Source organism: Geotrypetes seraphini, chromosome 11 (genome assembly GCF_902459505.1).
Source record: "Geotrypetes seraphini chromosome 11, aGeoSer1.1, whole genome shotgun sequence".
Taxonomy (NCBI): Eukaryota; Metazoa; Chordata; class Amphibia; order Gymnophiona; family Dermophiidae; genus Geotrypetes; species Geotrypetes seraphini.
The window spans coordinates 34,299,532-34,317,612 of record NC_047094.1 but is presented as its reverse complement, the minus strand read 5'-3'; the positions used below and the strand labels follow the sequence as shown (position 1 = coordinate 34,317,612).

The 18,081-nt window shown below is 45.2% G+C and overlaps 1 protein-coding gene across 1 annotated transcript in view; it reads right to left on the bottom strand.

Annotated features, from left to right (window-relative positions):
- Positions 1 to 18,081, bottom strand: part of MRTFB (myocardin related transcription factor B) — a 350,028-nt gene that overhangs the window by 172,727 nt on the left and 159,220 nt on the right. Inside the window, exon 2 of the mRNA XM_033963305.1 lies at positions 13,813 to 14,033. Coding sequence (XP_033819196.1) covers positions 13,813 to 13,966 — 154 coding nt within the window. The 5' untranslated portion in view covers positions 13,967 to 14,033. The remainder of the gene's footprint in view (positions 1 to 13,812; positions 14,034 to 18,081) is intronic.

Sequence of the window (18,081 nt, the reverse complement as noted above, 5' to 3'; positions counted from 1 at the left end):
AAACATCTGTCTCCAGAAATCTTGAAGTGACTGGCAGCTCCACCACATATGAAAAAAGGTTCCCCGCTGCCCACATCCCCTCCAGCACAAGGCTGAGCCCCGAGCAGACATCTTGCTCATATGAACCGGGGTCATGTACCAGCGGACCAGCATCTTAAGAGCATTCTCCACTAGTACCGGAGCCACCGATAAATGATGTATCCAAAGCGATATGATTTCCCACAAAGCTTCATCGAACTCCTGCCCCAAATCCCGTTCCCAGGCCTCAAGATACATAGGTTTCCGGGTCCCATCCTTGTGCACCCATTTATACAACAGGGAAATGCAGCCTCTGCTCACTGGGGAGCCCAACAACTGCTCAAAGGCCGAACAGGTATAAACCGCGGCATCGGCCCGTTTAGCCCTTTGCAAATAACTTTTCACCTGAAGATGTGGGAAAAGGTCCCTAGATTCTAGCTGATAAAGGGCCTGGAGCACAGGAAAAGCCCGGACAGTCTCACCCTCCAAGAATTGGCCAAAGTACTGCAACCCGTTTCTTGCCCACCTCACAAATATCCCCCCATCTCTCCCTGGCACAAAATCAGAGGCAAAGTGCAAGGGAAGAAAGTGCACCCCCTTACTCTTACCTAACAGTGTGCGAGCTGCTGCTTTCCAAACCCGCAACGTCCAGGAAGTGAATGGATTAGAAACGGTCCCCAACTCCCTCACCCCCAAATCCCCCCACATCATCGACCCCAGGGTCCGAGCCCCCCCGAATCATCCAACAATCCCTGTTCCACCTGCACCCATAACTTCAGAGGGCGCATGCCACTCCACACCCGCTCTTAACTGAGCCGCTCGATAATAATGCTCCAGATGAGGGATCCCCAGACCCCCCTCTGCCTTAAACTTAAACATGGCCCACTGAGCCACCCGGGGACGTCTGCCTCCCCACACAAACCGTAAGAGGCTGCGCTGCCAACGGAGAAAATACTTCCGAGAAATTTCAATAGGCAAAACTTGAAAAAAATATAAGAACCTAGGTAACACCAACATCCGAGATACCTCCATGCGTCCCATCCAAGACACATATAATTTATCCCACCGATCCATATCCCGAGCCAGGGACGCCACAAGGGGAATATAATTAAGTTGAAATAAGGACGACCAATCCACCCCCAGCTGGATACCCAAATATTTGATAGGGCCCTTAACCCAACGAAAGGGCACCACCCGCTTAATACCAGGAATATCAGAGTCCGGGACTGATATATTAAGGATCTACGTTTTAGCCATGTTAGCCTTAAAACCCGATAAAGCCCCATAGGTTGCCATAAGTTCCTGAAGGGAATGAAGGGACTCCACGGAGCCCTCTACAATTGCCAAGATATCATCAGCGAATAAAGACAACTTGTGTTCCTTCCCCTGAACCATTACACCTCGCACCCTAGTTGACAGTCGAATCTTTTGTGCAAGAGGCTCAATCACCAAAGCAAATAACAAGGGCGATAAGGGACAGCCTTGCCTCGTCCCCCGCTGTAATTCAAAGGGAGAGGAGTAGACCCCATTGATTTTCACACACGCCATGGGTCCATTATACAAAGAGAGTACCCAGGACACATAGCGGGGCCCCAGGCCAACATGGCGTAGGACCGCCTCCATAAATCGCCAATCCACCCGGTCAAATGCCTTTTCGGCATCCACCGCCACCGCCACCCAGGAACCACCGGAACGGCGGGCCTGCCAGACCAAGTTAAAAACTTTACGGATCCCATGCGCCGCCTGCCGATCCCCTATGAACCCCACCTGGTCGGGGTGAATAAGTGTCGGCATATGAGACGCTAACCTATCAGCAAGCACCCGAGCAAAAATCTTTGTGTCAATACCCAGCAGGGATATCGGCCTATAACTCCCACACTGGGTAGCATCCTTCCCCGGCTTTGGCAAAATCGTGATCCCTGCCAAACGCATGAAGAAAGGTAATTGAGCCCCGTCTCTCAGATCATTATATAAGCGCGCCAACAACGGCACCACCAAGGAAGACAACTTCTTATAAAACAACCCCGTGAACCCATCTAAGCCCGGGGATTTCCCCGGTTTCAACTGTCGGATCACATTATGCACTTCCTCCAAAGAAATATCTTCATCCAGCCCTTGCACCACCGAAGCCGGAAGGGATGCCAAGCCCAGATCCTGAAGATAAGTCTTAATCTCCTCCTCCGACCCCTGACTCTCTGGCGTATAAAGCTGCTGATAAAATTCACAGAAGCGAGCATGTATAGCTTCTTCAGCTGTCAATGTCTGCCCCAAACCATCTTTAATAGCCATGATATTAGATTGCGTCTGCTTAAGGCGGAGACGATGAGCCAACAATTTCCCCGCTCTATTACCAGACTCAAAAAACCGTAGACGAAGGCGTTCAAGATTGAATTGGACCTCCTCATCCTCCAACTTCCCCAAGTCCGCCCGAACCTCACAAATCCGAAGCCCCAGGGCTGCCCCTCCCTGACCCCGCTTATGTTGGTCTACTAGCTGCCTTAGAGTCTCTCTCAGGCTCCGTTCCTTCTGCAATGTAAGCCGCTTTTTATACGCAGCCATCGATATAAGCTCCCCCCGTAGCACCGCTTTCAAGCTTTCCCAGATCGTCATCGGAGAGTATTGGTTAACAGCATTATGCTCCAAAAAATCCCAAATAACCTGCTCCACCTTACGGAGCAGCAAAGGATCCTTTAATAGACTATCATTCAATTTCCAGTATCGGTCCCCCACGCGTGACGCCCCCCAGCGGACATCCATCCAAATGGGAGCATGATCCGACCACCCAATGTCCTCGATGCACGTGTCAAGTAATCTGCCCCCCCACCCCTTATCCAAATACAGCATATCTATTCTGGTATAAACCGCATGCACGGGGGAGTAGTAAGAAAAATCCTTACCCATCCAGTGCTGAGAACGCCAGCCATCTACCACATTTAGAACAGCAACAAAATGCTTAAAACGCTTCCTATCGGCCTTAAGCCTGTCCCCCCCAGCCCCGGTAGAATCCCAACGGGGGTCAACCACCAGATTAAAGTCCCCGCCCACCAGCAACGTTCCCTTTTTAACCAACAGTACTTTGGCCAATACCTCGTCAAAAAAGGCACCCTGTTGAGCATTCGGGGCATACAGATTCACCAATGTAACCACTTCCCCATTGATTTGACCCAACCAAATAACCCAACGCCCCCCTCATCCCTCCATTCCTGTTCGGGGACCAATTTAAGATGTCTAGCAAACAAAATACCCACCCCCGCTTTCTTCCTCTCCTTCCTATTAGAGGCCCAAACCCTGTCCGGATATTCTTTATATTGTATCAACTTTTCCCCAGTTTTCAAAAAATGGGTTTCTTGCACAAAACTAATATCAATCCTCAACAGCTTTAATTCTTTTAACAATAACTGGCATTTATGGGGCATGTTGAGACCCTTGACATTAAAGCTGCCTACTCTCAATTTAGCAACCGCCATAACCCCAAATAATAAAACCACACAAGTCTCCCCTCGTTCTCCTCCCCCCGCACCATCCCCCAAATCCCAAGCTGTCATCCCCCAGCCCCCCTCCACCCCACCCCCCTCCCCACCAAACCCACACCCACCACCTCTGTCTCCCTTCCATTACTTCGGGTGACCCCACCAAAGCCCATGTCCCCATCATGCACCCCCTCCCAAAAGTACCGCCCAACACACACACACTGCAACCACTCCCCCCTACAAGATGCCCCTCACCCAAACCCCCAGGCATTCTGCCATACACAGGACACAGTCCATGTGTTCCAAAAGTCTCAGGTCTCCAGAAGTCCTCCATAGGGTAAGACTGTCACAGTCTCAGCTTCGCCTCAAGTCGCTGGCCCTGCTCCGCGTCCCGCTGAGGCCCCTATGCCTTCTCCACCATCTGGTCGTCGTTTGCGGGACCGCGGTGATCTAGTTTGCCACTGGAATCGCTCCGCCGGCTGGTCCAAGGATTTCCCCAGAGGGGGATCCTCCACGCTCATGAGACCTTCCCTCCGCAGCAGTGCCCCAGCCCCAGCCCCAGCAGTGCCCCAGTCAGACAGGGTTGTGACTCTCTTGTGTGCCCCATTAATGGTAATCAGGAGCCCAAATGGAAAGAGCCAGCGGTATTTCAAATTATGCTTTCTCAGAATCTGCACCACAGGATGAAATTCCCGCCTCCTCTGCAGTGTAATTGCCGAAAGATCTTGAAAAACTTCCACTTTATGCCCCTTCCAATCAAACGTGCCCAGCTCTCTGGCCTTCCGCACCATCCGATCCTTGTCCACTAAAGCATGAAGGCAGGCTATGATATCTCGAGGACTATCATCCTTTTTGGGTCCCAGAGCCCGGTGGGCCCTGTCCACCTTCACCGCCCTTGCACCAACCGCTTCCTCCTCCTGTGGGCAAAGGGTCCCAAAGATCTCCTGGACCACATGCACAGCATCCTGATACTCAGCCAGCTCAGGCACCCCTCTGATGCGCACATTGTTTCTGCGGGACCGGTTCTCCAGGTCCTCAAGGCGGGTAAAACAGTCCTGCCAGTCCTTCCGAGCTGCTGCGAAAGCCCCACTCAGATCTTGCACCACCAGCTCTTGGTCCCCAATACGCCTCTCGGTCTCCTCCACTCTCCCCAGGAGGTCAGCAAAGTCCTTCCGGATTTCTTTTACTGCATCCTTAATCTTACCCTTCACGGCTGCCACCTCTTGTTTAATATCTAAAGCCCACTGCTGAAGATCTGCTTTGGTGACAGCCGCAGCGCATTCCTGCCGTCTCAATCTCGGAGAGGCGCCCCTCTCCGACTCGTCCTCCGACGCGCTCTCCCCTGACTCGCGCTCGGGCGCTCTGGAGGCCCCACGCACATGACGCAGGCCGCACTGCTCTCCTCCCGTGTCGGGCCGACGCCCCTCTGCAGACTGTTTTTTTGACGGCATTGTTTATATACGATCTGCTCCGGACTTAAAATAACCGGGTTCCGGGCCAGGAGGAAGCGCTAAAGCACCTTTGGGAAGGAGGTAAATGCCCACGGAGGTCAGAGCTCGTACTCTAACCGTCCACCATGCTTCGTGACGTCACCGGAAGCCTTTCCTGGCTAATTGTAACTACAATTTGGAAATAAAATTATTTTTTTTAAAAAAGAAAGAAAAATATCCCGCTTAATCTTTTGGCTAGCTCTGTAGAGTTAATGTGATACAGATGTGTAACTCCCTCCCTCATACTGTATTCTGGCTTCTGAACACTGCTGTATGACTATCTAGCAGTACAAATATCAAGTCTGCCATCATAATGGGCTTTTTTGCTTACCTATATTTGTTTGTGAATCCTGTTTTGATGGCACTGCTTTAAGTGTAATAGAGTTTGCTAAGATCTTAGAAATATATCTGGTAGCAGTCATTTAAGGAGGGAAGTTATCAACATGGGCTACCACTAAGATATGCTATTATAATGTAAACCCCAGTTATTAATAACTAGGTCTCGTACAAAATAGAACTTGCACTTAAATGGCATGAGTTAGTGGTACAATAACCCATCTTAACAGTAGTCCATATTGATAACTATCCCCTCAGTGTGAAGCATTTCAGTCTCTGGTAACCAGAGTTGATATTGTGATGTCATAATGTCTCATTCCACCAATGTCTAAGAGCCAGCCTCATTAGTGAAGTCACAACGACTTGATTGCCCTACTTGGTTCATCTTTATTACATACAACAAACAGTGACTTCAATTTCTAGAGACATTTCTTTTTATCAACATGGGCTACGATTAGGATGTGTTATTTTAATGTAAACTCCAATTATTAGTAACTAGTGTTTTAGCCTGTTACATTAACGGGTGCTAGAGTAGATGTCTGTCTGTCTGTGTTTTTTGGGGGGGGGGGGGGGGTTTCTCTCTCTCTCCTTGGATGCTGTCATTCTTTCTGTCTGTGTCTTTCCCTGGCCCCCTGTCTGTCTGTCTTTATTTCTAACTCTATCCTCTTCCCTCAATCCTGCATGTGCCCTTTTTTCTTTCTCCTCCCCACTTCCTTCCAACGTCTGCTCCCCCTGTCCTCCACACTTCCATTCAGTGTCTGTCTCCCTCTCTCTACCCCTTCCATCTACTGTTCACCCTCTGTCTTGCCCCTTCCATTCACTGCCCTCTCTTCTCTTTCCATCCAGTGTCCGCCCTCTCTCTCTCTGTTCCATATGGCCTCTCTCCATCTCCTCCTTCCTTTTCCCTTGGTCTGGAATACCTTCCTCCTTCCCTCCATGCTCTGCCATCTCTTCTTCCCTCCAAGCCATTCTCTCCCCCTTTGCTCCCTTTCCTCCTTGAACTACTTCATCGGGCAGCAGCAGCATTCACAATTCATTGCTGTTGCTGGCTTCAGGTCTTCCTCTTTGGCGGGTTCCTGTCTTCATGAAAACAGGAAGTAGGCAGGACCGGACAGAGATTAAGGCCTGAAGCCGGCAACAGCAGCGAATTGTAAATGCCGCTGCTGCCTGAAGCACCCGAGGCAGACGCTTCTCTCCCCTCCCAGCCCAACCCCCGCTGACTCTGTGACCCTCCCAGCAAGATGACTTTAATAACAAACCTCCCTCCAGCGTTGGCAGCCGCAGCACGCTAAACAGGTTGCTTCGCGGCTTTCTCCTGCCGTTGAGTTCCTCTGTCGCTTCATTGATGATGTCATCAGTGACGCGGCAGAGAGACTCTACTGCAGGAGAAAGCAGCGAAGCAGCCTGTTTAGCGTGCTGTGGCTGCCAACGCTGGAGGGAGGTTTGTGCAGGTATGTGCAGAAGCGGTATGTCCCTCCCCCTCCAGTACCTGTGCAGCACTTTGCGCGGCGCATCCTCCCACGATCCTGAGTTGGCCACAGCGCTCGAGTGTGGGCCCTAACCGCGTATCCGCTCTCCTGCCTGCCACAGACCTACGGATCACGGAACACGCAGGCAGAAGTGCGCATGCGCGGCTAGCGTTTTATTATATAGGACTAGGCCTTATTGCATAAAATGGGACCTGTGCTAATATAGTAAAAGCTAGGGGCAATTAAGATGTTTTGTTATAAGATGTGTTATTTATTATACCTCTATTTATTATACCAATGTCACTCTTAAAGTCAATCAATTTGTACCTTTGCTTAATCTTTGTAAACCGCATAGAACTTCACGGTATTGCGGTATATAAGCTGTTATTATTATTATTATTATTATTACAATGCCAACCCTAATCTACTAAAGTCCTACCAGGAATGTACATGCACAATCTTGTTAAGGAGGGTGTTTATATGTGGATATTTAGCCAAGCAATTTTATAATGATCCTTTTTCACATGCAATGTATGTTTTACATCTGGAAAATGTTTTATAAAATTACCCCATAAAAGCTAATTCAATAAATGGGTACTTAGGATAGAGGGCAACTGATACTGGGGCTTTTGGTTCCATCCAAAACCAAATCTGTAGCCAAAATTTACCGTTCAGTTTCAGCTGAAACCAAAGCCACAACTCAAACCACCTCCCCCACCGCCACAAGCCATTCTCCCCCTGGCTCCCTAACCTTCACTCATAGGCCCTCCCTGGGCCTACCTTCTATAAGCCCTGGTGGTCTAGTAGACCTATTGGAGTAGGAGTGATTTCAAATTGTTCCTGCACCCGCCTGCTGCCATTTGGGGATTGAAACAGGTATGGGCAGGAACAATCCCTGGACACGCTTGCTCATGGCATTTCCGATGTCAAAATGGTGGTCACAACCTCCCACTGAATCATTTTAGGACAAATTCAAGCAGAGAGGACTTATGTGCTGGTATTTGGCTAAATACATTACTTCACCACACCTCCAGATTCCCTTCCCCCTTTATGGCCATTTGTGCAAAGTGATCTGGAAAAAGGAAGAATATTTTTAGAGGACTAGATATATGTGGGTGTTTGCTAATTTTGCCCACATAAACCTTCTGAACATGGATCTCTATATACCTTTTGAAGCAAAGGATGGTTAAGCGTATAGTTGGCATGGAATCCTCCGTTGTTTGTAGGTTTTTTAAACAAATAATTTCTACTGCAAAAATAAGGGTATGAGTCATCAAATTTAAGAAGGTTGTCAAGGCTTCCCAGCGAGTAGACGTATGAATGCATAAAAGCCCTCTGCTGCATGCACAGTAATTTCAGTAAAAGGACTGCATTAGGGTACACTCTACAGAAACCTGCTGTGTCAAAATAAAGATATCAGAAATACCACAAAAAAAATAGCAAACTTATGCTTGAAGCAAATCATATGCAAACAGGGAGCAGGGTACTCACATGAGGGCTTTGTTGCCAGGCACAGAGCAAAAAAACACCAGGCCCCTCGCAGAGGTATTATCAGAAGGCTATTTTTAAGAGCTATCGGTAGATGAGGCCTCCGGGCATGCAATAAAGAGTTAAAATGCCAAGGGAAAAAGTAACCCTTTTCAAAGGCATTAACGTAAATTAACGTAAATCAGCTAGGCGCGATGATCTAGGCACCTAATTTTAAGCGTCATTTATAGAATCTGGACCTAGGTGCATAATAACATGCATGCAATCCTGGAATTAACACACTTTTATGCTCGCAGTAATTTTGAGCATCAGCCCCTTTTGGCTGTAAGCTCTCTAGGGACAGGGAAATACCTAGTGTACCCAATGGCATAGTAAGGGTGAACGGTGCCTGCCGTGCGTATGCCTCCTTCCCTTTCCAGTATCTTTTTAACTTCTCCAGCATGAGCAGCATACCCAGGTCGATGTTAGAACACAAGAATAGCCTTCCTGGGTCAGACCAATGGTCCATTAAGCCCAATAGCTCACTCTCACGGTAGCCAATCTAGGTCACTAGTACCTGGCAAAAACCCAAAGAGTAGCAACATTCCATTCAGAATCCTAAAGAATAACAAGATTCTAGAATTCCAGAGAGTAGCAACATTCCAAGCTACCAATCCAGGGCAAGCAGTGGCTTTCCCCATGTCTTTCTCAATAATAGACTATGGACTTTTCCTCCAGGAACTTGTCCAAACCTTTCTTAAAACCAGCTACCACATCCTCTGGCAACGCGTTCCAGAGCTTAACTATTCTCTGAGTGAAAAAAAAAATTTCCTCCTATTGGTTTTAAAAGTATTTCCCTGTAAATTCATTGAGGGTCCCCTAGGGTCCCCTAGTCTTTGGCTCACCCTTTGATGTCACTTCCTAAGTGCGGGTCCCGGAAGTGACATCAGAAAGAGCGCCGATGCTGACACAGGCAGCAACCTCGCGCTAGGAAAGTAAAAAAGGTACAGGGAAGGTGAGGGGCGCGCGGCAAGAAGAGGAGCGAGGGGCAGAGAGGAGGAGAAAGGGGTGCTGCGCCCTTAGGAAGACCACACCTGGGGCATACCGTCCCTCCCTGCACCCCTCTTACTACGCCACTGAGTGTACCTCGATGCAACTCATCTTTGCTACTACTGGAAAAAGGTGTGAGCTAAATCCAAATAAATAAATGTTCTTAATAAGGTGCAACAATGCATGAAAAATACTGAGTTACAAAAATTCCACTCTACATTTCCCTTCCATTCATAACCATGTTAAACATGATGGCAAATTCCAGGTCTTGAAGTAACACAACAAAGCACCTTTATTAATAAAAAGGAAAGACATCCTTGAGCTTAAATAAAAGCATTCATTGTTTTCCTTCTATCCCTCCTCTTCTTTCCTCCAGCAATGCCCTAGACAAATTGTCAGCAGATTTCTCAGGGATGGTGAAACATCTGTAAATCTAGGTATGCAGGAACATCACATAATTCCCTAATGAGCTCATAATGTTAAATCCAGGATATGAAACTGCATCAAACACACCAGACATGGTATAGAGTGCACTGGAAACAGAAGTAAGCAGTAGAGTTTGGGAGATCTGTTCAATTCAACCACATTTTCTCTGGCAGATAGGGAATAATTTATGTATTAGAGACCTACAAGGGCCGATGTGCTACTGAATATTAATGTCATAAGAAAATAAGAATAGCCTTACTGGGTCAGACCAATGGTCCATCAAGCCCAGCATCCTGTTATCATGGTGTCCAATCCAGGTCACTAGTACCTGGCCAAAACCCAAGGAGAAGCAACATTCCATACAGAATCTCAAAGAATAACAAGATTCCAGAATCCCAGAGAGTAGCAAAATTCCAGAATCCCAAAGAGTAACAAAAGATTCTAGAACCACAAAGAGTATCAGGATTCCAGGCAGAATCTCAAAGAATAGCAAGATTCTGGAATCCCCAGAGTTGCAACATTCCATGCTACCAATCCAGGGCAAGCAGTGGCTTTCCCCATGTCTTTCTTAATAACAGACTATGGACTTTTCCTCCAGGAACTTGTCCAAACCTTTCTTAAAACCAGCTACGCTATCCGCTCTTACCACATCATCTGGCAACGCGTTCCAGAGCTTAACTATTCTCTGAGTTAAAAAAAAATTTCCTCCAATTGGTTTTAAAAGTATTTTCCTGTAGTTTCATCGAGTGTCCCCTAGTCTTTGTAATTTTTGACGGGCTGAAAAAGCGATCCACTTGTACCCGTTCTACTCCACTCAGGATTTTGTAGACTCAGCCCTCAGCCGTCTCTTTTCCAAGCTGAAGAGCCCTAACTGTTATAGTCTTTCCTCATACGAGAGGAGTTCCATCCCCTTTACCATGGGGCGTCTAACATGTAATGTCCAGTTCCAGAATTGACTTCATGTTGTTTTATGCTGCACACTAACAGCAGATGTTAATGAGACATAAAAGAGGCACTCACTACTGTGGATGATAAGTATGTCTATAGACTTTATCATAAAAACTTAATTGCATTTCCCAGAGGTGTAATTACATTTTTTCTGATAATGTGAAGGGGAGGCAATTAGAACACATAATTTTGCACTATGCTAATGGATAATGAGCTATTTTGCATAGTTTTTATCCTATTACCTCCTTAACATTATTGCAAGCTTTTAAAGTGCCTGTTTAGCGTGCACTAAAGTTCCTGATAGCACGATCACACTCTAGCATGCTGAACTCGAAACCAGGGGTGGGAAAACACTGGACTCAGTCTAAATCCAAACAAGCAGAAAGCTGGGGAAGTGCAATTTTTCCCCCTTATAAACAATGCTTCCCAAACTTTTTTTTTTCCTCAATATGACCCCAGATGATGACAGAAACAAAATAGCAGATATCCATGCCTCTCCCCTCTTTCATTTAATTCCTATCTCCCTATTTAGCCAAAGCACAAAGGCAGCGGCAGCAGCAATCAGCGTCCATCTGTGTGCACATATAGATTCCAGCACTCTGCACGGGTTTCCAGTCTAACAGAAAAACTACATAAGAGGAAGAGGCAGGAGCCTCTGAACATTTGCTGAATGACAGGCCCCGTGCTAACCTGCTACTGCTGGGCATAAGTCACACTGGAGATTCAGACATAGAGGCAGTAGCCCGGATTCTTTCATCCCAACTACTGATGATGTGACCTCATTTGGAGTTCCAAACCCCAGTCTGGGAATAAGTGCTCTAGAATAAAAGAACTTCCCTATACAAGAGTGAGGAAGGGAGGTATCTTTAGAGCTGTGAACTAGAATTGGTTTTGCTTGCCGCTATGCCAGCGGTGGGCAACTCCAGTCCTCGAGGGCCGGAATCCAGTCGGGTTTTCAGGATTTCCCCAATGAATATGCATGAGATCTATTTACATGCACTGCTTTCATTGTATGCTAATAGATCTCATGCATATTCATTGGGGAAATCCTGAAAACCCGACTGGATTCCGGCCCTTGAGGAGGGACTTTGACACCCTTATGATTTGGAATGAAGGGATGAACTGGACTAACAACATAATAATAATTTTTTCCTTCTCTTTTAATCTGTTCCTTTTTACTCATATTTAGTTTATTTCTTCAGCTAGGCGAGGTTTGTCCGTACGTCCTTCAGACATCTTTACGTAGATAATGTGCGCTGCTCTCGCGGGGCTCCAGGGCGTCTTAAACTTCTGAGATGCCATTATTTTTTACTTTCCCCACAGCAAAGGTTTGATTGTGCCAAGCTCTCCCCCTTTACTAAGCCACTGGGGCTACCTTTTAGTTTTCACTACTGTGAAACCTGAGGCCTTTTTGCAAACTGTGTAATCATGACAGAAATCATTAATTTCTACACAAGAAGAGTTTTATCTACAAAAAAAATAAAAAATGTAAGGACCCCTTTTATGAAGCTACATTAAATACTTATTCTTATCAGATTCTATATATGGTGCCCATATTTGTGCATGTGTGAACAAATGAATTGCTTAATGAGAGCAATTACATCAATAATTGGGTGCCAGCAACCAATTATTGATGTCAATTGGCACTTATTAACATTTATGCGTGCATCTGGTTAAGCACTATTCTTCAAATTTACTTAACCCCCATAGCGCATATCTCAAAAGGGGACATGGCTGTGGGAGGAGCATAGACGTGTCAGGGGTGTTCTAAAAATTTGCCTGTGTAATTATAGAGTATTGGGTCAATGCACCTAACTGCAATGCTGGTATTTATACCAGGTTTCAGCAGACGTAAGCCTGTCGCCCAAAGATAGCGCTCTTATGAGAATTGTCCAAAATGCTGTAGTCCATCTCATTTATGGCCTCAAGAAATCAGCCCATGTAAGCCCATATTACAAAAAACTACACTGGCTACCTGTGGAAGCAAGGGTCATTTTTAAGTTTGCTTGCCTTTGCTTCAAAACCATGACAGGTTCATCCCCAACCTATCTGTCTCACCAATTCAAATTCCCAGGCAGAACTAATACACACGGTACCGACTTGTTCGCTTTTCCATCCCTAAAGGGCTGCACCTACAAGAGATACCTCGATAGAACACTATCATTCCAAGCAGGCAAATGGAACAAATGTTTAACCAACTTCATCTCAAACGCACTTTCGTACCAAACGTTTAGGAAGTCAATAAAAACTTATCTCTTTGACAAATTTCTCTGACCCCACTTCAGCCTGATGTACTTCCAAAACATTTCCAGATAAACCTGACTAAACTTAACATGCCAATGTAATTTCGAAAGTTCTCTGTAATGTCGCTGTCTGTATACAGTCTCTTCCCTTGTAAACCGCTTAGAACTGTTTGTAATATGGCAGTATATAACAATAAAGTTATTATTTTTATTAAAGAATAACACTTATGGCCAGATTCTATACATGGAACCTAGAGGTGCCTACATTGTAGGCGTCGCATGGCATGGTTGTCAATCAACCACTAGGTGCTGTTTATAGAATCCCGTCTAGAAGCGCCTAGGCCTGCTTAAGCATCACTAGGTGTCCTGGAGGTAGGCAAATCCCTTTCATTTGAAAGGAAACTCTGTAATGAGAGGCCACAGGATGACAGAGACTCGGCTCAAGTGCATTTACGACACATAGGTATTTTAATGTCTCTACCCCTCTCCTGCCTTTCCTCCAAAGTATATATATTGAAATCTTTATGACCATATGCCTTAAGAGGAAGACCACGTACCATTTTAGACTGACTCCATCCTTTGTTTCTAGTTTAATAAGTGTGTCTCTTTGGACGGATGATTCTCCAGAATTGTACACAATATTCTGGCCATACCTCTTCCTATGCACCCTAACATCCTTCTAGCTTTCGCCGTCAACTTTACAACCTGTTTGGCCACCTTAAGATCATCACATTCAATCACACCCAACTTCCTGCTCTTCTGTCATGTATATAAGTTCTTCACAACCTAAACTGTACCGTTCCCTCAGGTTTTTGCAGCCCAAATACATGATCTTGCATTTCTTAATATTAAATTTTAGCTGCCAAATTTCAGTGAATTGTTGCCTGGTACTCACCATTCTTTCGTTCCTTAAGAGGAGGTAAGTTATGACTGGGCTGCAATGACAATTCCCGAAACTCATGAGCAACTGTTTCACTCTGAGGGCTGGCCGCAAGTCGTGTCTGCAGCCCAGACTCTTTCACAGCATTCGGTGTCCCCCGGTGATCCATAGCACTTTGAAGAGGGCAGCTGGGGGTAGACGAATGAGGTGACAGAAATCACAGCACGCTGGCAAAACTAGAGGAAAATACAAGAGATTGTTAGCATTCTCTCGCTTCTAAATCCACTTGAACACAATGGGCTCCTTTTACGAAGGTGCGTTAGGGCCTTAATGCACAGAATAGCGTGCTAGCCGCTACCGCCTCCTCTTGAGCGGCCAGTAGTTTTTCAGCTAGTGCGCGCTACAGCGCACACTAATCCGGTGCATGCGCTAAAAACGCTAGCGCACCTTTGTAAAAGGAGCCCAATGTTGGAAAAGGAAAGTAAATATATCATAATCTGAATCCAAATGAATCAATTGTATATAGCAGTGTCTCTCAAATTTTTAGCTCCGGCACACTAAACGAAGCAAATATTTTTCGCGGCACATTATTGTTGAAATTATAAAATTGCAAAACCAATAAAAAATTAAATCTGGGAGTTATTTAAAGTCCTTTAAGCTACATATGGGTAATTGTAACAATAGTGAAACAATAATAAATAGATTTGTTATTCAATGCAATGGATGTGCTTGTTTTTGACTGCAAATTAACTCAAAACGTGGCTCGATAGTTGACAAGCAAACACGCATTTCATCATCCACCATCAGCAGTTCTCTTTTTTTTTTCCAATTTAATTTCTGTTAGAGCTGAAAATCCAATTTCGCAAAGATGAGAAGATCCTAACGCTAACAGTCCCTTGATTGTTTTGTTGCTCAAGTTAGGATCACCACTTCATAAATAATAAAATTAAATTACTCGCTGTTAGTTTTCAAGGACCAATCATGTTTAAGAATGATGCTTTTCTGGGCAGTCGTATCCTAACGTACATAGACACTCATAACATTGACAGACTCTTGCATACACAATATACATGTAATCTATTCTAGTGTAGGGAGAGTGTGGCGCAGTGGTTAAAGCACCCTGGGGTTATAGGTTCAAACCCACGCTGCTCCTTGTGATCCTAGGCAAGTCACTTAATCCCTCCATTGCCCGAGGTACATTAGATAGATTGTGAGCCCACCGGGACAGACAGGGAAAAATACTTGAGTACCTGAATAAACCCATGTAAACCGTTCTGAGCTCTCCTGGGAGAACGGTATAGAAAATTGAAAAAAATAAAATAAACTTATGAAGGGAATATTTAAAATTAAAATTAAATTCTGGAATCTCTCACGGCATACCCAGAATCTCTTTTGGGGCACACCACTGTGCCATGGCACACAGTTGGAGACACTGGTATATAGGCAAGAAATGTGAATGGATATCTGTGAAAGATGTCTGTCTGGCAGTATTTGTACAAATGCTGATCCAGAACAAAAAATTAATAAATCCTGATCTCAGGGTGGCAACACAAAAGGCGACGGTCAAAGCCAAGAAGATGCTTAGGTGCATAAGGAGAAGAATAGCCAGTAGGAAAAGGGAAGTGATAATGCCATTGTATAAGTCTCTGGTGAGGCCCCATTTGGAATATTGTGTGCAGTTTTGGAGACCCCACCTTCAAAAAGATATAAATAGGATGGAGTCAATCCAGAGCACTGGTACAAAATTGGTTAGTGGTCTTTATATAAATCATATGGGGACAGACTAAGATACCTTAATATGTACTGTATACTCTGGAGGAAAGATAGGAGAGAGGAGATATGATAAAGATGTTTAAATATCTCCGTAGCATAAATGTACAGGGGCTTAGTCTTTTTCAAATGAAGGAAAACTCCATAAGGAGCGGGCACAGGAAGAAATTAAGAGGTAATAGGTTCAGGAGTAATGTACGAAAATATTTCTTTAGAGAAGGGGTGGTAGATGTGTGGAATAGTCTCCTGAAGGAGGTGGTGGAGATGAAGACCGTTTCTGAATTTAAGATACCTTGGACGGACATGTGGGAGAAGAGGAGATAGCGGATGTTGTGGATGGGCAGACTGGATAGGGTTTCGGCCTTTATGTGCCATCATGTTTCTATGTTTCTAATATCAGTAGGAGTTGTTGGAGGTGAAGCTGGAGTTGACGTCGGAGTTGGACAGTAAAAATTCTCTGCATTTTCTGTTTATACCTCTGCGGAGAAATTGTTCTTAAGTAAGTGTTATATACTGGGGAAAAAATGTATATTGAATTACTGGTTGGCTGATGTTCCTCCCTCTTTTTGGTACTAGCGGAATAAATTACATGAACTTTTGGGGTGGGAGGCAGCCATGGCTTACTCCTCTCGTCGCAGAAGCAGAGACTTTGTCCATATTTGGTCTCCTTATTTGGACATTTTGCCTCCCCGGAGTCGGAGCCGCATTTTGAACAGATTGCAGTTGTATCCTACTCCACTTGTCTGACTATTTTTTTTTTTGGGGGGGGGCGGGGGGGGGGTCTGTTTGGGGGGGAGGGGGTTATGCATTGGGATGCATTGCACCCTGGGAGGACATCAGAGCCCAGTCCTCTTGGGGGGGGATCCCTGTGTTGTATCATTGCCATTTTTGTCTGCTGTGTTGTATTCGTTCTTGTGTGATTTTTTTTTCTTGTTAATAGAAACAGATTTAAACATTAAAAAAAAATAGAGGGGGGCTGAGTCGAACTTGAAAGTTTGGTGTACCAAGACTCCACAGTCCTGGCTAAAACAGACACTTTGCAGTTATCATGTTGTAATTTTGGCAGTTACCACTCAGTACTGGCAATATGTTACCCCACTGTAGTAAAAGACCCCCCCCCACTCCCTACTTTATTTACTTATTATTCTAATCTGTTAATATTTAGCACACCCAGTGTTGTCATAAGGTCATCCAAACTAATCCTTTTCTTTACAAAGACTAGGGGCTCCTTTTACGAAGGGGCTTAACGTGCTGAATAGCGCGTGCTAAATTTCCGCGCGTGCTAGCCGCTACTGCCTCCTTTTGAGCAGGCGGTAGATTTTCAGCTAGCGCACGCTATAGCGCGTACTAATCTGGTGCGTGCGATAAAACCGCTAGCGCACCTTCGTAAAAGGAGCTCCAAAACTACAGTATACGTCTATTCAAACTGGAAAAGTTTACTGAAGAATTTCCAGCAGAGGAATAATAAAATGTCCAAAAATGTACCGCTTTTATGCTTATTTCATAAAGGCCAGATAAAATGGCCAAAATTCCAAGTGAAACATTAAATACACCATCATATATCACCTGGATCTTCCAAGAGCAAAAAACAATTTTTTTTTTTAAAATAAAAACTTCACCAACTCTTAGTCCAGTATTAAGAACATAAGAACTGCCAACTCCGGATCAGACCTTCGGTCCATCAAGTCCGGCGATCCGCACATGCGGAGGCCCAGCCAGGTGTACACCTGGCATAATTTAATCACCCATATCCCTCTATGCCTCTCGTAAGGAGATGTGCATCTAGTTTGCTTTTAAATCCTAGAACGGTGGATTCCACAATAACCTCCTCTGGGAGAGCATTTCAGGTGTCCACCACTTGTTGCGTGAAGCAGAACTTCCTGATATTTGTCCTGGACTTGTCCCCCCTTAGCTTTATTCCGTGTCCTCTTGTCCATGTCACATTGGACATTGTAAATAATTTATTTTCCTGTTCTATTTTGTCGATTTCTTTCAGTATTTTGAAAGTCTCGATCATATCCCCTCACAGTCTCCTCTTCTCAAGGGAGAACAATCCTAGTCTCTTAAGTCGTTCCTCGTATCCCAAGTTCTCCATAACTCCCCACCACCTACTTATCTTAGGTGCCCTTTTTCTAAGCAGAGTTAGCAAATGCTATGTGGCAATCACACTGAAACTCAGAGGAATTTAAAGGGCTTCAGTAATCGCCTTAGTAAAAAGAGGGTCTTACTGGATCATTAGGAGAAAGCACTATGTATTCTCTTCACAGCAGTACTGACGTCATCATATTTTTGACTGAGCATAACTTTTTATGACTGGTCCCGAAGCAGAGTGTCTTGATGGTTGATTCAGAATTGTGTCAGCGCTGCTATGAGGATAGTAAATACGTAACATCTTTATAGAACACTAGTTTAGCGGGGATCTTTCCAGCAACTAATTTGGAGTGCCATTTACTGAATCTGGAGTAAAACAAGAACAAGTGGATCAATTTTTTTACTCTGTCAAAAATCACAAAG